Source organism: Salmo salar, chromosome ssa12, assembly GCF_905237065.1.
Source record: "Salmo salar chromosome ssa12, Ssal_v3.1, whole genome shotgun sequence".
NCBI classification, from domain to species: Eukaryota; Metazoa; Chordata; class Actinopteri; order Salmoniformes; family Salmonidae; genus Salmo; species Salmo salar.
In genome coordinates, this window is record NC_059453.1 from 82,395,817 (window position 1) to 82,422,385 (window position 26,569).

The 26,569-nt window shown below is 44.3% G+C and overlaps 1 protein-coding gene across 4 annotated transcripts in view; it reads right to left on the bottom strand.

The window, feature by feature from the left end:
• Positions 1-26,569, bottom strand: part of LOC106565726 (band 4.1-like protein 1) — a 199,305-nt gene that overhangs the window by 77,636 nt on the left and 95,100 nt on the right. For all 4 annotated transcript variants that reach the window (XM_045691842.1, XM_045691843.1, XM_045691841.1 and 1 more), the window contains 2 exons: positions 23,739-23,875; positions 23,365-23,532 (listed from right to left, as the gene is read on the bottom strand). In XM_045691842.1, coding sequence (XP_045547798.1) covers positions 23,365-23,532; positions 23,739-23,858 — 288 coding nt within the window. In that variant the 5' untranslated portion in view covers positions 23,859-23,875. The remainder of the gene's footprint in view (positions 1-23,364; positions 23,533-23,738; positions 23,876-26,569) is intronic.

Genomic DNA, 26,569 nt, shown 5'->3' on the forward strand with positions numbered 1-26,569 from the left:
GCCTAATCCTTGGTATTTTGTAATCATTTACTGTATTTATAGTCAAGAGGTGTTGCGCTTGTTTCGGCCCACAGAGGAAGCTGCTCGCTCTAGTGGTTACGTCACGTGCTCTCATTCTCACGCTAATCTGCCAGGTAAATGAGTCAGTTGAATGAGAGAGCCAACTGAAGAGAGAAGCACCAGATAAATGTAATATTTTAAACATTATCATCATGGTGAGCAATCATAAAGTATAGGATGTGAAACACCAAGTTAAGTGGAGTGTAATGATATAATAGGTGTTTTTTTAATGATGTTTGGATAGTTGAATTAATTTTTAAAAGTCTGTTAGCATAGAAGCTAACGTCGGCTAAAGTTAGCGCCAGTCAAGCTAGTTTGTCGTAATCATGGCAACAGGACAAACGAATGTTCACACAGAGTGTAAAGAAAGGGAAACATTGCAACTTGCTGTTTTTAGGGATATGATGAGAATTACATGAAAATGTATCTATGATATACGATTATAATTAATTTCTTTTTACAAATAGTTGTTTAATATTGTCACGTTCGTCATAATAATGATCGGACCAAGGCGCAGCGTGAGTAGCGTTCCACATAATTTATTAGAAAGTGAAACTTAAAAAAAAATACAAAACAAATAAATGAACCGTGACTACAATGCAACTACACATAAACAATATCCCATAACCCCCAAGTGAAAAACAAGCTACTTAAGTATGATCCCCAATTAGAGACAATGATTACCAGCTGCCTCTAAATGGGAATCATACAAATCAACTAAACATAGAAAAACTAAACTAGAACCCCACATAGAAAAAAATAACTAGAAAAAAGACACCCCCCCCCCACAAAGGTGCGGACTCCGACCGCAAAACCTGAAACAAAAAAGGGAAGGTTAGGGGGGGTGTCTAGTGCTGGTGGCGGCTCTGGTGCAGGACGAAGAACCCTCTCATCCTGCGGATCCGCCGGCATCGGAGGCGGCTCTGGTGCGGGACGAAGAACCCCCTCAGCTCATGGATCCACCATCCTTGGTGGTGGCTCTGGGCCGAAGAACCCTCTCATCCCTCGGATCCAGCCATGGACCCAGGCTGGACACTGTGCCTGGACTGGATCTTGGTGCAGAGGAAGACTCCCGCCATGGAGCGGGACTGGACGCTGTGCCTGGACACCAACGCAGAACAAGACACTGTCCTTGGAGCTGGAGTGGACGCTGTGCCTGGACTGGACATCAACGCAGAAGAAGACTCTGGCCTTGGAGCTGGAAAGGCCACCGTGCTTAGACTGAGCATCGGCGCAGAGGAAAGCTCCGGCCATGGAGCCGGACCGTGGACCGTCTCTGGAGATTCCGGACTGTGGACCATCTCAGGAGGTTCCGGACTGTGGACCATCTCAGGAGGTTCCAGACTGTGGACCGTCGTTGGAGGTTCAGGACTGTGGACCGTCTCTGGAGGTTCCGGACTGTGGACCGTCATTGGAGGTTCCGGACTGTGAAACTGTCGCCGGAGGTTCCGGACTGTGAAACTGTCGCCGAAAGCTCTGGACTGGAAACTGTCGCCGAAAGCTCTGGACTGGAAACTGTCGCCGAAAGCTCTGGACTGGAAACTGTCGCCGAAAGCTCTGGACTGGAAACTGTCGCCGAAAGCTCTGGACTGGAAACTGTCGCCGAAAGCTCTGGACTGGAAACTGTCGCCGAAAGCTCTGGACTGGGAACTGTCGCCGAAAGCTCTGGACTGGGTACTGTCGCCGAAAGCTCTGGAGGTCTGGAGCGTAGAGCTGGCACAACCCGTCCTGGCTGGATGCTCACTTTAGCCCGGCAAGTGCGGGGCGCTGGCACAGGACGCACTGGGCTGTGAAGGCATACTGGTGACACAGTGCGTAGAGCTGGCGCAGGATATCCTGGACCAAGGAGACGTACTGGAGACCAGGAGTGCTGAACCGGCACAACCCGTCCTGGCTGGATGCTCACTTTCGCACGGCAAGTGCGAGGAGCTGGCACCGAGTGCACTGGGCTGTGAATGTGCACTGGAGACACAGTGCGTATCACCGCATAACATGGTGCCTGAAAGGTTACACGCTCCTTAAAGTGAGTGTGGGGAGTTGGCTCTGGTCTGAAACCTGGCTCCGCCAACCACCCCATGTGCCGCCCCCCCAGAAACTTTTTCGGGCTGTCTCTCGGGCTTCCGTCGTGGTTGCGAACCCCGGAGTCGTCGTTGATGTTCCTTCGCTGCCTCCGCCTGCTTCCATGGCAAGCTTCTGTCTCCTGCCATGATTTCATCCCATGTCCAGGATGTCCTCCACTCCTGGCTTTCCTCCCAAGTCCAGGACTCCTTCACCTGACAACTCTGCTTGGTCCTGGTATGATGGGATATTCTGTCACGTTCGTCATAATAATGATCGGACTAAGGCGCAGCGTGAGTAGCGTTCCACATAATTTATTAGAAAGTGAAACTTTAGAAAAATACAAAACAAATAAAGAATAAATGAACCATGACTACAAAACAACTACACATAAACAATATCCCATAACCCTGTCATGACGTTGCCCTCTCTCTGGGTACAGAGAACACAGTTGAACCCTCTCCCTTTGCCCTCTGGGTGTTCTATGCACCATCCCCCTACCTACCTCCCCCCACCCAGGCTCTGATGAGAGGGGTCATAAAATTCCAAAGGAGAATGTCCGGCCTCATGGCCCAGTTTTGAGGCAGAGAGGGGTTTCATAGAGAGACAAAGGAATTCTTCCAACTCACAGAATTGGGGAACCGAACGACATTTATGCTCTGGAGAAGGTATAACCTGTTGGGGATAGGGGGCAGTATTTACACGGCCGGATAAAAAACGTACCCGATTTAATCTGGTTACTACTCCTGCCCAGTAACTAGAATATGCATATAATTATTGGCTTTGGATAGAAAACACCCTAAAGTTTCTAAAACTGTTTGAATGGTGTCTGTGAGTATAACAGAACTCATATGGCAGGCAAAAACCTGAGAAGATTCCATACAGGAAGTGACCGGTCTGACAAGTTCTTGTTCATCTTGGCTCTTTTTATTGAAGACTGAGGATCTTTGCTGTAACGTGACACTTCCTACGGCTCCCATAGGCTCTCAGAACCCGGGAAAAAGCTGAATGATATCGAGGCAGCCCCAGGCTGAAACACATTTACGCTTTTGGCAAGTGGCCGATCAGAGGACAATGGGCTTAGGCGCGTGCACGAGTCGACCCCATGCTTTATTTTCTTTCGTCTTTTTACCTAAACGCAGATTCCCGGTCGGAATATTATCGCTTTTTTACGCGAAAAATGGCATAAAAATTGATTTTAAACAGCGGTTGACATGCTTCGAAGTACGGTAATGGAATATTTAGAATTTTTTGTCACGAAATGCATCGTGCTCGTCACCCTTCTTTACCATTCGGATAGTGTCTTGAACGCACGAACAAAATGCCGCTATTTGGATATAACTATGGATTATTTGGGACCAAACCAACATTTGTTATTGAAGTAGAAGTCCTGGGAGTGCATTCTGACGAAGAACACCAAAGGTAATAACATTTTTCTTATAGTAAATCGGACTTTGGTGAGTGCTAAACTTGCTGGGTGTCTAAATAGCTAGCCCTGTGATGCCGGGCTATCTACTGAGAATATTGCAAAATGTGCTTTCACCGAAAAGCTATTTTAAAATCGGACATATCGAGTGCATAGAGGAGTTCTGTATCTATAATTCTTAAAATAATTCTTATGCTTTTTGTGAACGTTTATCGTGAGTAATTTAGTACATTTTTTGTAAATTCACCGGAAGTTTGTGGGGGGTATGCTAGTTCTGAACGTCACATGCTAATGTAAAAAGCTGGTTTTTGATATAAATATGAACTTGATTGAACAAAACATGCATGTATTGTATAACATAATGTCCTAGGGTTGTCATCTGATGAAGATCATCAAAGCTTAGTGCTGCATTTAGCTGTCTTCTGGGTTTATGTGACATTATATGCTAGCTTGAAAAATGGGTGTCTGATTATTTCTGGCTGGGTACTCTGCTGACATAATCTAATGTTTTGCTTTCGTTGTAAAGCCTTTTTGAAATCGGACAGTGTGGTTAGATTAACGAGAGTCTTGTCTTTAAAATGGTGTAAAATAGTCATATGTTTGAGAAATTGAAGTAATAGCATTTCTAAGGTATTTGAATAACGCGCCACAGGATTCCACTGGCTGTTACGTAGGTGGGACGATTTCGTCCCGCCGACCCTAGAGAGGTTAAAAGATCGGTGAAGAATCCAGCTACGAACTGGTCCGCTTGGTACAATTTTGTGATACTCATTAGAGAAAATATTGCCATATTACCATACTAAGGTTTATATAATAGCTTCAGCTATGGGACTTGCATCTAAATGGTTGTATACAATGATTTAATAATATTAAAGCTATTTGGAATATGTTGAGAGGCTATGTACTGATGTTAACGTGATAGAATTGTATTTCTGTTCAAAGCTTAACTCAGTCATCAGCACGCCCCCAGGGACACAGACAGGACAAGGTGTCATGTGACAGTTTTTCTACGTTCAGTATATAAGCCCACCCAGGGTTACTTTCTGGAGACCAGCTTACCTCAGAAGAGAGAGCCAAGGTTTGACCATGCATTCCTCTACTGAAGTTTAACCATACCACGTGGTTAAACTTTTAGACTATCGATACCGACAGAATAACAACAAGTCTGATATTAATTAATAGTCTGCAGCTAGAAATTTGATATCATCGAACGCGAAGACCGACGAAACATCCATTCTATAACGACATTAATGAATGTCGCTTTGAAAGATCCATTCTAACCGAGAGAGAGAGAACGCGGACAAAAACTCTCCAACAGGACAAAAACTCTCCAACAAGGATCCCGATGACACACTGAGCGTAAATATATATTGATTGCAATTGTTCCCGAATGAGTGAGCGTTCATGTGCAAAGGTTTAGCATATCAATTGTTAATATTTATCAACTCTGTTGCCTTCTCCGCTGCCCCCAACCCCTTGTTTGTTTAACAAGCCGCCATGCCGGTTTAGCCCACTAGGCCACATTACTCTACCAATTCTTTGTGACGATAACTACTGTTTGTATGCTTTCTGTGAATTACTTTGTTTAGTAAATAAATGATTTTAAGACAGTTGATGTATGGATGACTTAGTGAAGACTGGGTTCGTGTAGAGACAACAATTTACGACGTTTGGAATGAGACTGCACGAGGTAGAATACACCATTTAAACCAGAAGATAGTCCGTCAGATACTATAATATAATATAATATATGTTATAATATAGGAAAGTTATATTAGGAAAATTATAACTTTGTAATCTGAATATTTTCCTTGGTGCCCCGATCTCCTAGTTAATTACAGTTAAACGATTAATCAGTTTAATCGCGTAATAATAATTACAGGGAGTTATTTGATAAACATGTCTTCAGTTTAATGGTACCCAAAGACACGACAACCCCCAAGTGAAAAACAAGCTACTTAAGTATGATCCCCAATTAGAGACAACGATTACCAGCTGCCTCTAATTGGGAATCATACAAATCAACCAAATATAGAAAAACTAAACTAGAACCCCACATAGAAAATAATAACTAGAAAAAAAAACAGTCACACCCTGACCTACTCTAACATAGAAAATAAGAGCTTTCTATGGTCAGGACGTGACAAGTATGTTGGCTATTTAGAATTGTATAAGCGTAGCCAAGTCAGTGGAATGAGAGAGAGACAACTGAAAACTGTATTGAAGAGAGAAGCACCAGATAAACTATTTTAAATCTTTACAGTTTCAGACTCCCTTCATTCTTCTCACCATACACTATCCAGGTCCCAAGGTTTAAGAGGATATACTATGCTATTAGACCATGTGTGTTGTGGCTTTTCACTATGAGCCAAAGGGATTTAAGAGGGTACTAGGCCTACGCTTTACCATTGCAGAGCGAGTACCGTAATTTCCGGACTATTAAGCGCACCTGAATATAAGCCGCACCCACTGAATTAAAACAAATATATATTATTTTGAACATAAATAAGCCGCACATGTCTATAAACCGCAGGTGCCTACCGGTACATTGAAACAAATGAACTTTACACAGGCTTTAACGAAACACGGCTTGTAACAAAAATAAACAGGCTTTAACGAAACACGGCTTGTAACAAAAATAAATAGCCTTTAACGAAACACGGCTTGTAACAAAAAATAAAAAATTTGCAGTAAACAGTAGCCTACCAAGAAAGTCATTGCTCCAGACCAAGCTCCCGTGCAGCAGCTCTATTTCCTTTTCCAACAGCCAGATCAATCGCCTTCAACTTTAAAGCTGCATCATATGCATTTCTCCGTGTCTTTCCCATGATGAGGGTGACAAAATGACTACCGTAATCAGAATGATGGGAAGTTTGAGCGTGCTCGATTTAATCTAAACAGTAAACAAAAAAGTTGTTTGACCTTAACCCGTTCGGCAATTTCATTGGTCTAATGAAAGCTTCATGCCGCCAAAAAACTGAGCATGTCACAGAATGTGTTTTTATTTTTATTTTTTAATTTGAAAGCGGGAAAAATCCATATATTAGCCGCGTCATTGTTTAAGCCGCGAGGTTCAAAGCTGGGAAAAAAGTAGCGGCTTATAGTCCGGAAATTACGGTAGTCACAGTTGCTTTATGTGAGTACCATATATTACTTTGTTTTTGGTCACTTTACCTGAAAAATGGTGGGACACAGACAATCATAATACATTGTAAACAACTACCATGCATTCATGTTTCACTACATGCTGCTGGTGCAAAACCATGGTATTATTTCATTGTACTACCATGATTCATTTTTGTACCATGGTAGCTAGTACAAATTTAAAAAAGAAAGTTTTTTTTGGTCACTGCCTTGGCAAGAAAATACCATGGTACTGGTGAAAATGGTATGGTATTTTCCATGGTATTTTCCTGCTATGGTAGTGACCGAAAATACATTATAATACCATGGTAATTTTTTCATTGTACTACCATGGTAAATTTTTGCAATGGACTGCATGGTTTTGTTGACATGCACACATTTTTATTACTGGAATTAGGTTTATTAGTGTCATGTAACTTCAAATGTATCAACACAACAAAATGTGTCTCTCCCCAACATCATCCCCAACCAGATAGGGAAGCCATCTTGACACCAGCTGCTATCTATTGTTGTCTACAGACTAGAACAGCTCTTCCCTTGAGTGCTGTGTTACAGTCAGAATTCATCAAATACTTGACAGGGAAAATTAAAACAGAATTTTAGAGGAAGATTGCTTTCTGCATAATACGTGGTCCGAACAAACAGTGGATTATCGAATGTCACTCATATAACTGTATCCAAATGGTTTACTTTCTGTTCACATTCCTGGGAAGGAAAGACAGAATTAGTGTGAAAATAGTTGTGAAGTTAGTGAAATGTCCAAAGAAATTCTAGCCAAGAGAGTTGACTGATGGGGCGGCACTTTCGCAAATCATTCTAGCGATGATATACCATCATGTAACTTGAACAAAAATAGGGAAAAACGATTGTGTGTAATTTCAAGTATACATTCGTACATAACAAAACATCACTCTGAAACCAGCACAGTAGCATGGTACCCTGGTCTGTAGATCCCAGAGTTCAAACTATGGGTGCTGCTGCACACACACAGATACACACACGCTTTTCCCTTGGGGTCATAGCCAGCGAGCTGTGTGTGTGAACTGTGTGTGCTGCTCTCCAGGGAGCAAGCTTCTGTGCGGCTCATTGCTTGCTTTCCCTAGAGCCTGGTTTCCGTGGTGGCAGGCAGACAGAGCAAGCCGTTGCCAGGGAAACAGATGCAGATGTATGCTCCCTCCCTCTCTTATCTGTTCCTTTATATCTCAAGGCCAGAGCTGGGGGGAGTGTCTCCTTTGGCTCATTATGGTTGAAGAGATGGTGGTGTAAGACTCTGGAAGCACTTATGAACTCTTACTGTCACTCAACACAGTCCCCATGGTTGTGGAGAGAAGACATGGATGTGGTTGTAGGGTCTGTATGGAGTGGACTGTATGGCATTAGCATGAGCTATTAAAAGCCCAGTGCAGTCCAAAATGTGATTTTCCTGTGTTTTATATATACTGCTCAAAAAAATAAAGGGAACACTAAAATAACACATCCTAGATCTGAATGAATGAAATAATCTTATTAAATACTTTTTTCTTTACATAGTTGAATGTGCTGACAACAAAATCACACAAAAATAATCAATGGAAATCCAATTTATCAACCCATGGAGGTCTGGATTTGGAGTCACACTCAAAATTAAAGTGGAAAACCACACTACAGGCTGATCCAACTTTGATGTAAAGTCCTTAAAACAAGTCAAAATGAGGCTCAGTAGTGTGTGTGGCCTCCACGTGCCTGTATGACCTCCCTACAACGCCTGGGCATGCTCCTGATGAGGTGGCGGATGGTATCCTGAGGGATCTCCTCCCAGACCTGGACTAAAGCATCCGCCAACTCCTGGACAGTCTGTGGTGCAACGTGGCGTTGGTGGATGGAGCGAGACATGATGTCCCAGATGTGCTCAATTGGAACCAGGTCTGGGGAACGGGCGGGCCAGTCCATAGCATCAATGCCTTCCTCTTGCAGGAACTGCTGACACACTCCAGCCACATGAGGTCTAGCATTGTCTTGCATTAGGAAGAACCCAGGGCCAACCGCACCAGCATATGGTCTCACAAGGGGTCTGAGGATCTCATCTCGGTACCTAGTGGCAGTCAGGCTACCTCTGGCGAGCACATGGAGGGCTATGCGGCCCCCCCAAAGAAATGCCACCCCACACCATGACTGACCCACCGCCAAACCGGTCATGCTGGAGGATGTTGCAGGCAGCAGAACGTTCTCCATGGCGTCTCCAGACTCTGTCACGTCTGTCACATGCTCAGTGTGAACCTGCTTTCATCTGTGAAGAGCACAGGGCGCCAGTGGCAAATTTGCCAATCTTGGTGTTCTCTGGCAAATGCCAAACGTCCTGCACGGTGTTGGGCTGTAAGCACAACCCCCACCTGTGGACGTCGGGCCCTCATACCAACCTCATGGAGTCTGTTTCTGACCGTTTGAGCAGACACATGCACATTTGTGGCCTGCTGGAGGTCATTTTGCAGGGCTCTGGCAGTGCTCCTCCTGCTCCTCCTTGCACAAAGGCGGAGGTAGCAGTCCTACTGCTGGGTTGTTGCCCTCCTACGGCCTCCTCCACGTCTCCTGATATACTGGCCTGTCTCCTGGTAGCGCCTCCATGCTCTGGACACTACGCTGACAGACACAGCAAACCTTCTTGCCACAGCTCGCATTGATGTGCCATCCTGGATGAGCTGCACTACCTGAGCCACTTGTGTGGGTTGTAGACTCCGTCTCATGCTACCACTAGAGTGAAAGCACCGCCAGCATTCAAAAGTGACCAAAACATCAGACAGGAAGCTTAGGAACTGAGAAGTGGTCTGTGGTCCCCACCTGCAGAACCACTCCTTTATTGGGGGTGTCTTGCTAATTGCCTATAATTTCCACCTGTTGTCTATTCCATTTGCACAACAGCATGTGAAATGTATTGTCAATCAGTGTTGCTTCCTAAGTGGACAGTTTGATTTCACAGAAGTGTGATTGACTTGGAGTTACATTGTGTTGTTTAAGTGTTCCCTTTATTTTTTTGAGCAGTGTATATTTACACTATGAGGTTGGAATAATACTGTAAAATTGTGAAAATAATGATAATACCATTTTAGTGTAACCTGTTTGAAAAGACCGCCTGAAATTTCATCACCAGGAGGTAAATTAGTTAATAGACCAATAAGAAAGAGAGCTCTAAACCTCTCTGCCAACAGTTCGTTTTTGGATTTACCCTTCCCTCTCAGACCACTCCCAGACAGTCTTGCTTGAGAAATTGGTCTTTGCTAAGTAGCATTTTTTTTAATTTTTTGGGGCCATTTTAATTTAAAACAATCCCAGTAAGGTACTTAATTGTTACCTAGAAATGGTTTGATATTGAGATAAAAATGGCTGCATTGGACCTTTAAAAAGATACAGTATGTATGGGCATGTTTAGGATCTTAATATGCAGTGACTAAGGCATTGAGGCTTTTCTCCATGGACACTCCCTTTAACAGAGCAATTCATTTAACTCCACTTTGAGCACCTACACAGCAAATGACAAGCGTTTTCTCTCATAATAAACACAACACACTTAAACCATTGCAAAGTGTACAAACAAACTCATTGTCAGAGTCACAGAGCATTTAAAAATATATATGGCTCCCAAAATAGCTCCATTCTACACAATAACAGAGTGCAGCTCATCCATGTATGACCTGGTAGAGTATACACCAGGGAACTGAAGGAAGGGGTGAGGGAAGTGTGGGAGTGCGTAGCCCCGTCTCCCCTCTCTCCACTGTGGCCCCTTGGGAGCCAGAGCCATGCAGCCATGACAAGACAGGCTAATTAACCCTTGGATGGGGCACCGCCTCCAGTGAGAATTGTGACAAAGGGGTGCCTGCCTTCCCTCAACGCTATTATTATCAACTCCTGTAGCATGGAGGAGGTTTGATATGGCAGGCCTGACGTTCCAACCCACCAATTAAACACAGGAAGGGGGTCGGTGGGAGGCCCGGAGTGAGGTGAGGATAAATGTTGTACTGCAGCAGCAAGTTATTTAAACAGGGATGAGTAAAAAGAGAGGGTTGATTTGTATCATTTTGTAGCAATGAATGGAAGTACAAAAGGAAGCAAATTATACTTCATTGAATAAAGGCTTTGAGAATCATAATGTGGAGTTTTATTTCCAGTGCTGAGAACAGCTTGAGTTGCTTGAGAGTATTTGAAAGGCAATTTTTGCAACGTTTTCTTTTGAGAAAGGTTGATAAAAGCAAGGGAAATGTTCTAGAGATTCTTATATCAGAAACACTGGTGATGAGGACTATTTCTGTCTGTAATAACGTGCCTTTTGTTGGGAAAAAATGGCTTCTTTGCTTGCTCTTTCCCAACAATGCAGTCTTCAATATCAGTAGTACTAGTTGATTATAAACAGCAAGATGGCGCCGACAGAGATGGTTGCCTCGCTTCAGGTCCTTAGAAAACTATGCAGTTATTCGTTTTTTATGTATTATTTCTGACATTGTTAGCCTAGAAAATCTCAAGTGTTATTACATACAGCTGGGAAGAACTATTGGATATAAAAGCGATGTCAACTTACCATCATTACAACCAGGAATACATCTTTCCCGAAGCGGATCCTTTGTTCGGACCTCCACCCTGGACATGCAATCTTATCCCAGAGGCCAACCCAAAACAACGCGGTCGCCGCAGGAGAGGCAGATGGAGCGGCTTACTGGTTAGACTCAGAAGGCGAGCACACCATCCACCGCTTCCGAGCATATTTCTCGCCAATGTACAATCTCTAGATAACAAGGTGGACGAAATTAGGGCACGAGTTGCCTTCACAGAAACATTGCTCACTCCGGATATGTTGTCAGAGTCCATACAGCCACCCAGTTTCTTCACGCATCGCACCGACAGAAACAAACATCTCTCTGGTAAGAAGAAGGACGTGGGTGTATGCCTTTATGATTAACAACTCATGGTGTAATCTCAACAACATACAAGAACTCAAGTCCTTTTGTTCACCCAACCTAGAATTCCTTACAATAAAATGCCAACCGCATTATCTTCCAAGCAAATTCTCTTCGATTATAGTCACAGCCGTGTACACCCCCCCCCCCACACACACACACTCCCACTGGACTCTATGTAACCTGGAAACCATACATTTTAACAAAGCTAACCTAAGAATCATACTTCCTAAATTCTATCAGAATTATCGAATGCACGACAAGAGCAGGTAGCTTTCTGGATCATTGCTACTTGAACTTCCGCGATGCGTACAAAGCCCTCCCCCGCCCTGCCTTCAGCAAATCTGACCATGACACCATTTTTTGTTGACCCCAGCCTTAGACAGAAACTAAAACAGGAAACGCCCATGCTCAGGTCAATACAATGCTGGTCTGACCAATCGGATTCTACGCTTCAAGATTGCTTCGATCACGTGAACTGGGATATGTTCTGGATAGCCTCAGACAATAACATTGACGTATACGCTGACTCGGTGAGCAAGTTTATTAGCAAGTGCATCGGAGATGTCATTCCCAATGTGACCATTAACAGCTTCCCTAACCAGAAACCATGGATTAATGGCAGCATTTGCGCGAACTGAACTAAATGACTATCGCCCCATTGCACTCACTTCTGTCATCATGAAGTGCTTTGAGAGACTAGTCAAGGACCATTTCACCTCGACCCTACCTGACACCCTCGACCAACTCCAATTTGCTTACCGCCCCAATAGGTCCACTGAGGATGTAATTGCCATCACACTGTACACTGCCCTATCCCATCTGGACAAGAGGAATACCTACAGTATGTAAGAACGCTGTTCATTGACTACAGCTCAGCATTTAACACCATAGTGCCCTCCAAACTCGTCATTAAGCTCAAGAGCCTGGGTCTCGACCCTGCCCTGTGCAACTGGGTCCTGGACTTTGACGGGCCGTGCCCAAGTGGTGAAGGTAGAAAACAACATCTCCACCCGCTGATCCTCAACACTGGGGCCCCACAAGGGTGCGTTCTCAGCCCTCTCCTTTACTCCCTGTTCACCCATGACGGTGTTGCCACGCACGCTTCCAACTCAATCATCAAGTTTGCAGATGACACTACAGTGGTAGGACTGATTACCAACAACAACGAGACAGCCTACAGGGAGGAGGTGAGGCCCTTTGAAGTGTAGTGTCTGGAAAATAACGTTGTACTCAACATCAACAAAACAAAGGAGATGATCGTGGACTTCAGGAAACAGCAGAGGAAGCACTCCCCCATCCAGATCGACGGGACACTAGTGGAGTATGTAGAAAGTTTTAAGTTCCTTAGCGTACAAATCACAGACAAACTGAAATGGTCCACCCACACAGACAGCGTGGTGAATTTTTGAATGTTTTTTGTTAACCTTTATTTAACCAGATAGGCCAGTTGAGAACTTGTCATTTACAACTGCGACCTGGCCAAGATAAAGCAAAGCAGTGCGACAAAAACAACACAGTTACACATAAAAAAAACTACAGTCAATAACACAAAAGAAAAGAAAAATAGAGAAATCTATGTACAGTGCTTGCAAATGTAGAAGAGTAGGGAGGTAAGGCAGTAAATAGGGCATAGAGGCAAAAATAATTACAATTTAGCATTAATACTGGAGTGATAGATGTGCAGATGATGATGTGCAAGTAGAGATACTGGGGTACAAAAGAGCAAGAGGATAAGTAATATGGGAATGAGGTAGTTGGGTGTGCTATTTAAAGATTGGCTGTGTACAGGTACAGTGATCGGTAAGCTGCTCTGACAGCTGATGTTTAAAGTTAGAGAGGGAGATATAAGACTCCAGCTTCAGAGATTTTTGCAATTCATTCCAGTCAATGGCAGCAGAGAACTGGAAGGAAAGGCGGCCAAAGGAAGTGTTGGCTTTGGGGATTACCAGTGCAATATACCTGCTGGAGCGCGTGCTATGGGTGGGTGTTGTTATGGTGACCAGTGAGCTAAGAGAAGGCGGGGCTTTACCTAGCAAAGACTTATAGATGACCTGTAGCCAGTGGGTTTGGCGACGAATATGTAGCGAGGGCCAGCCAATGAGAGCATACAGGTCGCAGTGGTGGGTCGTATATGGGGCATTGGTGACTAAACGAATGGCACTGTGATAGACTACATCCAATATGCTGAGTAGATTGTTGCGGGCTATTTTGTAAATTACATCACCGAAGTCAAGGATCTGTAGGATAGTCAGTTTTACTAGGGTATGTTTGGCAGCATGAGTGAAGGAGGCTTTGTTGTGAAATAGGAAGCCGATTCTAGATGTAATTTTGTATTGGAGATGCTTAATGTGAGTCTGGAAGGAGAGTTTACAGTCTAACCAGACACCTAAGTATTTGTAGTTGTCCACATATTCTAGGTGAGAACCGTCAAGAGTAGTGATGCTAGTTGGACGGGATGGTGCGGGCAGCAATCAGTTGAAGAGCATGCATTTAGTATTACTAGCATTAAAAAGCAGTTGGAGGCCACGGAAAGAGTGTCGTATGGCGTTGAAGCTCGTTTGGACGTTTGTTAGCACAGTGTCCAAAGAAGGGCCAGGTGTATACAGAATGGTGTCGTCTGCGTAGAGGTGGATCAGAGAATCACCAGCAGTAAGAGCGACATCATTGATATATACAGAGAAAAGTGTCGGCCCTAGAATTGAACCCTGTGGCACCCCCATAGAGACTACCAAAGGTCCGGAAAACAGGCCGTCCGATTTGACACACTGAACAATTTCTGAGAAGTGGTTGGTGAACCAGGTGAGGCAGTCATTTGAGAAGCCAAGGCTATTGAGTCTGCCGATAAGAATGCGGTGATTGACAGAGTCGAAAGCCTTGGCCAGGTCAATGAAGATGGCTGCACAGTACTGTCTTTTCTCGATGGCAGTTATAATATCGTTTAGGACCTTCAGCATGGCTGAGGTGCACCCATGACCAGCTCGGAAACCAGATTGCATAGTGGAGAAGGTACGGTGCGATTCGAAATGGTTGGTGATCTGTTTATTTACTTGGCTTTCCAAGATTTTAGAAAGGCAGGGCAGGATGGATATAGGTCTATAATAGTTTGGGTTTAGAGTGTCTCCCCCTTTGAAGAGGGGATGACCGCGGCAGCGTTCCAATCTTTGGGGATCTCAGACGATACGAAAGAGAGGTTGAACAGGCTAGTAATAGGGGTTGCAACAACTTTGGCAGATCATTTTAGAAAGAGGGGGTCTAGAATGTCTAGCCCAGCTGATTTGTAGGGATCCAAATTTTGCAGCTCTTCCAGAACATCAGCTGTCTGGATTTGGGTGAAGGAGAAGCGGGGGGTGGGGTGGGAGGGGCAAGTTGCTGCTGGGGTGCTAAGATGTTGGCCGAGGTCAGGGTAGCCAGGTGGAAAGCATGGCCAGCTGTGGTAAAATGCTTATTGAAATGAATGATTGTTGTAGATTTATCGGTGGTGACAGTGTTTCCAAGCCTCAGTGCAGTGGGCAGCTGGGAGCAGGTGCTCTTATTCTCCATGGACAGTGTCCCAAAACCTTTTGGAATCAGTGCTACAGGAAGCAAATTTCTGTTTGATAAAGCTAGCCATGGCTTTTCTAACTGACAGAGTATATTGGTTCCTGACTTCCCTGAACAGTTGCATATCACGGGGGCTATTCGATGCTAATGCAGAACGCCACAGGATGTTTTTGTGCTGGTCAAGGGCAGTCAAGTCTGGGGTGAACCAAGGGCTATATCTGTTCTAGTTATACATTTTTTGAATGGGGCATGCTTATTTAAGATGGAGAGGAAAGCACTTTTGAAGAGCAACCAGGCATCCTCTACTGACAGGATGAGGTCAATATCCTTCCAGGATACCCGGGCCAGGTCGATTAGAAAGGCCTGCTCGCTTAAGTGTTTTAGAGAGCGTTTGACAGTGATGAGGGGTGGTCGTTTGACTGCAGACCCATTACGCACCCAGGCAATGGGGCAGTCCTCGCTGAGATCCTGGTTGAAGATAGCAGAGGTGTATTTAGAGGGCAAGTTGGTCATGATATCTTAGAGGGTGCCCAAGGTTACGGATTTAGGTTTGTACCTGGTGGGTTCATTGATAATTTGTGTGAGATTGAGGGCATCTAGCTTAGATTGTAGGACGGCCAGGGTGTGAAGCTTGTCCCAGTTTAGGTCACATAACAGTACGAACTCTGAAGATAGATGGGGGGCGATCAATTCACATATGGTGTCCAGGGCACAGCTTGGGGCTGAAGGGGGTCTATAACAAGCGGCAAGGGTGAGAGACTTGTTTCTGGAAAGGTGGATTTTTAAAAGTAGAAGCTCGAATTGTTTGGGCACAGACCTGGATAGTATGACAGAACTCTGCAGGCTATATCTGCAGTAGATTGCAACGCCGCCCCCTTTGGCAGTTCTATCTTGACGGAAAATGTTATAGTTAGGGATGGAAATTTCAGGACTTTTGGTGGCCTTCCTAAGCCTGGATTCAGACATGGCTAGGGCATGCGGGTTGTCGGAGTGTGCTAAAGCAGTGAATAAAAAACTTAGGGAGGAGGCTTCTAATGTTAACATGCCTGAAACCAATGCTTTTACGGTTACAGAAGTCAACAAATGAGAGTGCCTGGGGAATGGGAGTGATGCTGGGGGTTGGAGGGCCTGGGTTAATCTCTCCATCACCAGAAGAACAGAGGAGGAGTAGGATAGGAGTACGGCTAAAGGAACTGGTCATCTATTGCATTTGGAACAGAAAGTAAAAGGAGCAGGTTTCTGGACGCGGAAGAATAGATTCAAGGCGTAATGTACAGACAAGGGTATGGTAGGATGTGAGTACAGACGAGGTAAGCCTAGGCATTGAGTGACGATGAGAGAGGTTTTGTCTCTTGAGGCACCATTTAAGCCAGGTGCGGTCACCGCATGTGTGGGGGGGTGGAACAAAAGGGCTAGCTAAGGTATATTGAGCAGGGCTGGACGCTCTACAGTGGAATAAGACAACAATTACTAACCAATTCAGCAATAGACAAGGCATATTGACATTAGGGAGAGGCATGTGTAGCTGAGTGTTCATAGTGTCCAGTGAGAAGCTAGGTGAGCTGGAGGAACTGCAATTCAGACAGCTAGCAGTGCGGGGCTAGCAGATGGGCCTCAGGGGAACGTCGCAATGGGAGAGCCTGTTGAAACCCCCTCGGACTGTTACGTCAGCAGACAAGTCGTGATGGATCGGTGGGGCTCCGTGTCGGCAGGCAAAGGGTCCAGACCAATTGGCAAAAGAGGTATTGAAGCCCAGGAATTATCTGATGGATCTCTTCGGCTATCCGGGAGATGGGCCAAGCTCGAGGCTAGCTCCAGGCTAACTGGTGCTTTCTTCGGGACAGAGATGTTAGACAGGAGTAGCCACTCGGATAGCAGCTAGCTAGCTGCGATGATCCGGAGTAAAGGTTCAGAGCTTGCGATAGGAATCCGGAGATGTGGAACAGAAAAGCAGTCCGATATGCTCTGGGTTGATATCGCGCTGTGCAGGCTGACAGGAGTTGACCGGGCTGAGGCTGGCAGATGTCCGAGTTAACGGTGATGATCGCTAGCAGTGGCTAACTGACCACTAGCTAGTAGCTAGTTAGCTGGCAAGCTACTGAAGGGGGTTCCGGTTCTAAAGTATAAAAAATAGCAGATCCATACCACATTGGGTGAGGCGGGTTGCAGGAGAGTATGTTCAGTCCGTAGATGGAAATTGAGATTAAAAATATAAAAAATATATACGAAGAAAAACGATATATACAAGGGGACAAGACAATAAAAACAGACATCCCACTGCTACGCCATCTTGGAAGACAGCGCCTCTTCAACCTCAGGAGGCTGAAGAAATTTGGCTTGTCATCTAAAACACTCACAAACTTTTACAGATGCACAATCGAGAGCATCCTGTCGGGCTGTATCACCGCCTGGTACGGCAACTGCACAGCCCTCAACTGCAAGGCTCTCCAGAGGGTGGTGAGGTCTGCACAATCCATCACCGGGGGCAAACTACCTGCCCTCCAGGACACCTGTAGCACCCGATGTCACAGGAAGGCCAAAAAGATCATCAAGGACAACAACCACCCGAGCCACTGCCTGTTCACCCCGCTATCATCCAGAAGGCGAGGTCAGTACAGGTGCATCAAAGCTGGGACCGAGAGACTGAAAAACAGGTTCTATCTCAAGGCCATAAGACTGTTATACAGCCATCACTAACATAGAGAGGCTGCTGCCAACATAGACTCAAATCTCTGGCCACTTAAATAAACAGACTTAATAAAGGTATCACTAGTCACTTTAAATAACGACACTTTAATAATGTTTACATATCCTACATTACTCATCTCATATGCATACACTGTATTCTACACCATCTACTGCATCTTGCCTATGCCGCACTCCATCGCTCATCCATATATTTATATGTACATATTCTTATTCATCCCTTTACATGTGTGTGTATTTGTGTGTATAAGGTAGTTGTTGTGAATTTGTTAGATTACTTGCTAGATTTTACTGCATAGTCGGAACTAGAAGCACAAGCATTTCGCTACACTCGCATTAACATCTGAAAACCATGTGTGTGATAATAAAATGTAATTTGATTTTTACTATAACATTTTTAAAGTCAAGTAGAACAAAAACACTAGAAATATAAATAAAAAAAGAGCACGTGTAACGGCTGTCTTTGGAGAGAGTAGGCGCAGCGTGGTTAGTGCTCATCATGAATTTATTAAAGATAGAACACTTTAAACCAAAAAACCGACAGCCAAACAGTTCTGTCAGGTGCAAAACACTAAACCGAAATGAACTACCCACAAACCCCAAAGGAAAACAGGCTGCCTAAGTATGACTCCCAATCAGCGACAACGATGTACAGCTGTCCCTGATTGAGAGCCATACCAGGCCAAAACAAAGAAATACAAAGCATAGAAAAAAGGACATAGAATTCCCACCCAAATCATACCCTGACCAAACCTAAATAGAGACATAAAAAAAGCTCTCTCAGGTCAGGGCGTGACAGCACAAGAATGGAAGTCGGCTATATTGTATACAGGGTCAAGAACATATTACAATGTGTAGGGATACTGGAGTGGTAGGGTTAGATATGTATAGGGGTAAGGTGACTAGGCATCAGAATACATGATAAACAGAGTAGCAGCCGTGTATACTGTATAATAATTGCATGTGAGTTTGTGTGTTTAGAGTTAGTCTGAATGTGTGTGCGCGTTGTGTGTGGGTTGGTTCTTCTATCCTTGTGGGGACCTAAGGATAGTTAAACAAGGAAAATTCTCCGTTGTGGGGACATTTCCCACATCCCCATGAAGACAAAGGCTATTTTAAGCTTAGGGGTTAGATTTAGGGTTAGGGTTACAATTAGCGTTAGAATTAGGTTTAGGCTAAGGGGTTAGAGGTTAGGAGTTAGGTTTAGGGTTATGGGTTACGGTTTAGGTGAAGGAAAAATAGGATTTTGAATGGATATACATTTTAGGTCACCACGAGGATAGAAGAACATAATGTGTGTGTGTGTGTGTTGGAGTGTCAGTGTGTGGTGAGTGTGCATAAATAAAAATACAATCGAACGGTCAATGCAGATAGCCCGTGTAGCCATTTTGTTAGCAATTCTTGTGGCTTGAGGATAGAAGCTGTTCAGGAGCCTGTTGGTGTCAGACTTGATGCTCTGGTACTACTTGTTATGTGAAAGCAGAGAGAACCGTCTTTGTCTTGGGTGACTAGTCTTTAACCTTTTTAGCATGAGAGCAACTTTAAAAAAATGTAACATGTTGCAAGCTACTCATTTTTTTTCTAGCTTTCAAATAGGCACATTCTTCTCTTCTCCTCTCCCCTGCAACTCTCAAAGTAGTGGTCTATATTTTCTGTCAATATACCTGGTAAAATAATGGTTCATAAACAACCCTCTAATTCTGCGATTTTCTCCCTCCAAATGATGTTCTATATTTTCCAAAATTATGTTCTCAGTTTAATATTTCCTGATTTAGATTTTTGGGGGGTTTCATTCTTAAAATTACAATTGTTCATAGAGAAACAAAGACATTGGATGTTCTGAGTCCATGTCAATGCTTAAACCACATCCGAACTGTTTTTTAATTAGGTCTGAAAGAAAATGAACACATTTTTATATTTGAGTGTAATTCTCCTTTAATTGCCATCTAGCGAGTGAGGAATGTGCTGTCTAATGTGCCGGTCTAGCAATGGCTCTGTACTGCTGAAGCTCATTTCATGGCAAAGTTTGCATACGGCAAAGTTTGCATACAGCAAATAATAGATTCAAATGATATATTTACTCATATATACTTCTGCCAGGTAATCCTACTTTGCAGTTAACGTTTAATTGAGAAGGTTTTGGGGAAAGTACTTCTGTCAACCCACAAGATGGTTATCACATCAACTGGCTACACACGGAGTGCTAGACAGATGCACGCACCACACAGACAGGGTCCCAAGTTTGGTGACGAGCTTGGAGGGGACTTTGGTGAACAGCATTCTCACATAGGTTTTTGTCTTATCTAGGTGTGTGAGGGCAGTGTGGAGTGCAATTGATGATGTGTCTGGGATTATGTGTGTCATAACCAGCCTTTCAAAGCACTTCATGATTACAGATGTGAGTGCTACAGGGTGCTAGTCATTGTGGAAGGTAGCCTTAGAGCTCTTGGGAACATGAATGATGGTGGTCATCTTGAGAAATGTGGGGATTACAGACTCTGACAAGGAGAGGTTGAAAATGAATGTGAATATGCCTGCCGGCTGTTCTGCGCATGCTCTGAGAACGCGCCCTGGAATACCGTTCAGCCCGTGGCCTTACGAGTGTTGACCTGATTAAAAACCTTACCTCAAGTTGGCCTCGGAGAGCGAGATCACCCAGTCCCCTGCGTCAGAGGGGGCCCTCATGCACGGCTCTGTGTTGTTTTTGTCAAAGTGTGCATAAAATGCATTGAGTTCGTCGGGGCAGATCATTGCTGGGTCTTCCTTTGTAATCCGTAATGGACTGTAATCCCTGCCACATGCGGCGGGCAGCGGAGCCTGTAATAGGATTCCACCTTGTTCCTATATTGTCATTTGGCTTGTTTGATGGTTCTTATTGTGCTTGTTTGTGTCCTCAGCCGTAGCCTTGGGGTTGGCTGCGATAGCCCTGTGTGCGGTAGCCCTGTCCTTAGGCTTAGCACCAACCTCTGTGTAAATCCAGGGCTTTTGATTGGGGAAGCAGTGATCCTTCACTGTGGGGACAATGATGGCAATGTATTTCCTAATGAAGCCAGTGACGGAGGTGGTTAGCTCATCAATGCTATCGGCGGAGTCCCTGAACATATTCCAGTCAGCGCTAGGAAAGCAGTCTTGTAGCATAACCTCCGATTCAGAGGTCCATTTCGGAGTAACGGAGCACGTCATGGGTACTTCCTGTTTGAGCTTTTGCTTGTAGACAGGAAGCAGGAGTATATAGTCATGATCTAATTTGCAGAAGGGGGGATGAGAGATGGCCTTGTGTGCTTGCTTGTGGATAGCGTAACAGTGGTCTAGGACTTTATCACCCCTAGTGGCGAAGGAGATGTGTTGATGTGTTGGGCATTATGTGACTTAATGATGGGGAATTAAAATCATTGGCAACAAGGAAAGCAGCCTCCGGGTGCATGATTTCCTGCTTGTTTATAGCCTCGTACAGTTCGTTAAGTGCCATCTTGTTATTTTTCTTGTCTTGAGATGGAATATATACAGCAGTCACGATAACAGAAACTCTCTCGGGAGGTAGATGAGTTGGCATTTGACCATCAGGTATTCCAAGACGGGTGAAAAATGGGTCGAGACTTCCACTGTGCTAGTCAGCACACCATTGCCTTGAATCCTTTGAGTTGGATAGCCATGGGGGGGTTTCTTGTCCGAATGTTATGTTTCAGATAAGCAGAGAATATTGCAGTTACCAGAGTCTCATTGATAGCCAATCCGGGATCGACGTTAATCCATTTTATTATCAAAAGACTGTACGTTGGCCAATAGAATTGAGAGAAGAGGTGGCCGGTTTTCCCTTCGCCTTAATCTCGACAGGCCTCCCCCTCTCCTGCCTCTCTGGCGTTTCCTCTTAGATACAAGACCATGGTGCTTGCCTACGGAGCTGTGAGGGGAACGGCACCTCCGTACCTTCACGCTCTGATCAGTCCCTACACCCAAAGAAGGGCACTGCGTTCATCCACCTCTGGCCTGCTCGCCTCCCTACCTCTGCGGAAGCACAGTTCCCGCTCAGCCCAGTCAAAACTGTTCGCTGCTCTGGCACCCCAATGGTGGAACAAGCTCCCTCACGACGCCAGGACAGCGGAGTCAATCACCACCTTCCGGAGACACCTGAAACCCCACCTCTTTAAGGAATACCTGGGATAGGATTAAGTAATCCTTCTAACCCTACCCCCCCTCCCCAAAAAGATGTAGATGTAGTATTGTAAAGTGGTTGTTCCACTGGATATCATAAGGTGAATGCACCAATTTGTAAGTCGCTCTGGATAAGATAAGTAAATGTAGATAGCCCAAAAACTGGGTCGGGAATTAGACAATGAGCCTAGGGCAATAAATTCAAAGTTGAAGCCGGAATTGAGATCAGTAACTGCCATTCTCATTTTAAAAAGTACTGGTCGATCATAAGAAATTATAGTGTCACATGTTGTGCAAAAAAGTTAAGATAAACGTCAAACGAATCACAAAATAGCAAAGTTGGGTATACACTCCCAACAAGGAGTACTATAGACACACACACACAAAAGGTTTAATTTATATTTTGTTTGTCCATTCTGTGAGACATTCAAGTTGTGATTTTGCATGCAAATGGAACATCCATAATGCTGGAATTGCCCATATCTAGCTATATTTAGGAGGGGCTCTGGAAGAGGAGCGTGGCACAGCCTGCCAGGATAGCACAGATAGGCCAGGGAGAGGAGACTTACATCCACCATCCCAAACACACAGGGAGGGACAGACATACAGGCAGAGACTTACTCCTTGTTATGCATCACAAAACAGTCCCTGAAGCATGGTGATACAGCCATACAGTATATGCATTACTAGCTGCCATTAGAAGACACAAGACAGCAACAGTATAGTGCTCTTGCCAATAAATACAGGTTTCTCCATCTCTAAGAGTTCACACATCACTCCTTCAACAAAGGGTGCTTCTCTTGACCCATTTTCTAACTGAATACAGTGAGCATTCCCTACCATCATGAAGCAGTGCCTACCACCATGAAGCATTCCCTACCATCATGAAGACGGGTCCTGTTTGGTGATGGTGCTGTGATACCAGGCATTGTAAGCGGGTGAGCCTGCTTTTTCTCCCATATATTCTCTGTGTCACTTAATCTAATGACTGGTGTCTGTGGCAGAGAATGTGTAACCTTGCATTGGCCTTTCCCTGTGGAGAGCTTCACAGTGGAGCTGCTACACCAGGCACACCGTTACACCACGCATGACGCACTCTCTTTCATCTGCTTTATAACGGCCTTATCTGCACTCAGCAGCTTCATAACACACAGTAAACACAAAAAAGGCACAATGTTCCAAAGTAAAGAAACTAGTTGCATCTGCTGGTAGAGCCACAAGGACAAAATAATACAATTAGAGGAACATTTCTCACTGTTATATTGTTTGACTGGTTCATTCAAACCCATTCTGGATGTAACCTCCAACATGGTTCTGTTCAGGGATGAAATTCTTCCTTTTATCCATGCTTACCTCAATCCCTGCCTCATAGTCAGAGGTGTCCAGTAGGGTGACCTTGAAGGGAACAGTCTTTGGCCGTTTGGAAGTCTTCTGGGGGGACTTGGGGGTCTTGCTTGGGGTGGTCTTTTCTGACACGTCGTCTATTTCCCTGTGGTCGTCGATCAGTTTGTAGTCCTGGTCCTTTACATAGGGACATTCATAGTCACAGGTAAAATTCATAGTCACAGGTGAAATTGACAATAAATTAATGTCTATTATAATTACGGCCACTAAACACGTGAAAATATCTGTCAATGGTTGATGTAGGACGAGATTGTATGTGATCTAACCAGGAAAAACACAAGGCCCTAATTGTGGTATAGATTGAACTTCCTGTGCTCTCCTACCTGTTTGGCCATCTTTGCATCGAAAGCCGAGTCCTGCATGCCTGTTGCTGCCCCCTTCTGCCAGGAGGACTCTTCGGCTGCCTCCTTCACCTGTGACTCAGAGCCAAGCTCTGTTGGCATAGCAACCTCTCTTTAACCTGGGAGGAAATAACACAAAAAAAAAGATTTAGTCTAATTCTTAGTCTTATCAATATGAAAGTAAAGTGGCCTGCATGATACAAAAAGAGAGTTTGCTAAACAGTAGGTGGTGCCAAGATGGTGCCAATACCAACTAGGTACTCCTCAGGCAGCAGTGATGGCAAGGCATGACATAGCAACATTACATTTCAAAATGGCATATGTTAATGTGATTCATCTCTTGTGGTAGCAGTTATTCCCTTGCCTCCAGAGCCATATACAGCAATCACAGAGTGTGTGACAGATAACCAGTACTGCATGTGGTAGCAGTGACAGAACCCCAACCTCATTCAATAAGAAACTACTGCCAGGAGCACAGCATCACTGTTAGTTCTGCTTCCTGTGATGACTGGCCGCTGAAAACCGCCTTGTCGTCAAGGACATTCAATTTATTTCAGGAATCTCTCAAATCAGACAATCCATATTTTATTTAAGCAAGCAGCACTTCAGCAGTTGAGACGATAATCACAGAAATGGTCCTGTAATTAATTTAGCTGCAGGCAAGATCATGGACTGAATATTATTAGCTATGATAGTCACTGGTAATTTCAACAGCATTATAATTCTGAGCATGTAGAATTGAACAGTGAGAAATCCTCACCATAGAGTAATAGTGGTAATTACCCAATCATAATGAGTAAATCATAATCATAAAATAATAATAATATGAAGTAAATGTAAGTCACATAGAATTACATATAGAATTGATAAGATTCGATCCATTCGGAAAGTATTCAGACCCCTTGACTTTTTCTACATTTTGCTGTTACAGTCTTATTCAAAATGTATTCAATTGTATTTTTTCCTCATCAATCTACACTTAATACCCTATAATGACAAAGCAAAAACAGGTTTTTAGACATTTTTGAAATATATAAAAAATAAAAAACAGAAATATTTTATTTACGTAGGTATTCAGACCCTTTGCTATAAGATTTGAAATTGAGCTCAGGTGCATCCTGTTGCCGTTGATCATCCTTGAGACCTTCTACAACTTCATTGGAGTCCACCTGTAGTAAATTCAATTGATTGGACATGATTTTGAAGGCACACACTTGTCTGTATAAGGCCCCACAGTTGAGAGTGCATGTCAGAGCAAAAACCAAGCCATGAGGTCAAAGGAATTGTCCTTAGAGCTCAGAGACAGGATTGTGTCGAGGCACAGATCTGGGGAAGGGTAACAAAACATTTCTGCAGCATTGAAAGTCCCCAAGAACACAGTGGCCTCCATAATTCTTAAATGGAAGAAGTTTGAAACCACCAAGACTCTTTCTAGAGATGGCCGCCCAGCCAAATTGAGCAATCGGGGGAGAAATGCTGTTTTTCAGCGGCAGACACTGGGAGACTAGTCAGGATTGAGGGAAAGATGAACAGAGAAAAGTACAGCGAGAACCTTGATGAAAACCTACTCCAGAGCCCTCAGGACCTCAGACTGGGGCAAAGGTTCACCTTCCAACATGACAATGACCCTAAGCACACAGCCAAGACAATGCAGGAGTGGCTTTGGGACAAGTCTCTGAATGTCCTTGAGTGGCCCAGCCAGAGCCCGGACTTGAACCAGATCGAACATTTCTGGAGAAACCTGAAAATAGCTGTGCAGCGACGCTCTCCATCCAACCTGACAGAGTTTGAGAGGATCTGCAGAGAAGAATGGGAGAAACTCCCCAAATGCAGGTTTTCCAAGCTTGTAAAGTCATACCCAAGAAGACTCGAGGGTGTAATCGCTGTCAAAGGTGCTCAACAAAGTACTGAGTAAAATGTCTGAATACTTGATATTTCATGTTTTTACTTTTAATACATTTTCAATAATGTCTAAAAACCTGTTTTTGTTTTGTCATTATGGGGTATCGTTTGTAGATTGATGAGGGAAAAAAACAATTTAATCAATTTTAGAATAAGTCTGTTACGTAACAATATGTGGAAAAAGTCAAGGGGTCTGAATACTTTCCAAATGCACTGTATCTATAGTCATACAGTTGCATAGTTGTTATTTGGGATGCCAGGTTGTGGCTGTTTAAATTAATCCAGGAAGGTGAGGGGGTGGATGGCAACGCCCATTATACCAAATCGTCTTCCCCCATAACTACAGTCTGTTAGGGTATACACATTTAGACAGGCATCTGACACAGGGACGCATTTTCCTCTGACACTCTATTAAGTAAAAGATTACCCATCCACGATGGCAGTATCCCCAATCGAGCTGACCCTGCTGGGGCCACCATAAGCCAATCTGATGCCAGTTATATTCAGTGTCACACACAACTTGTTTCTAATCCAATCTCCATCTGACCCCTGCGGTCCTGCTGCCCTCACGGCACAAATCCCATCACTATAATGCACTGTGGGTAAGGTACTGTAGGCTGAGCGGGTGGGCTGCTGTCAACATCCCCAGTGGACAGAGACTGAAACATGACCACTTCTCTCAGGGTCAGAGGGACAGACAGAGGCTGAAGGTTTAAGATTGTGACATACAGTCCATGCAGCAGTGTGCTTAAAGTAGAATGAAGAGACAACCGTGAAAGGCAATACTCCTCTGTGCCATCACTTACAATCACATGGAATTGACAGGCATTAATTCCCCTCCTGTGGGACAAATTGGCAGTGTGTGTGACTGTGAGTGGTGTGTGACTGCTCTGCACCGGGGGCTAATTGTC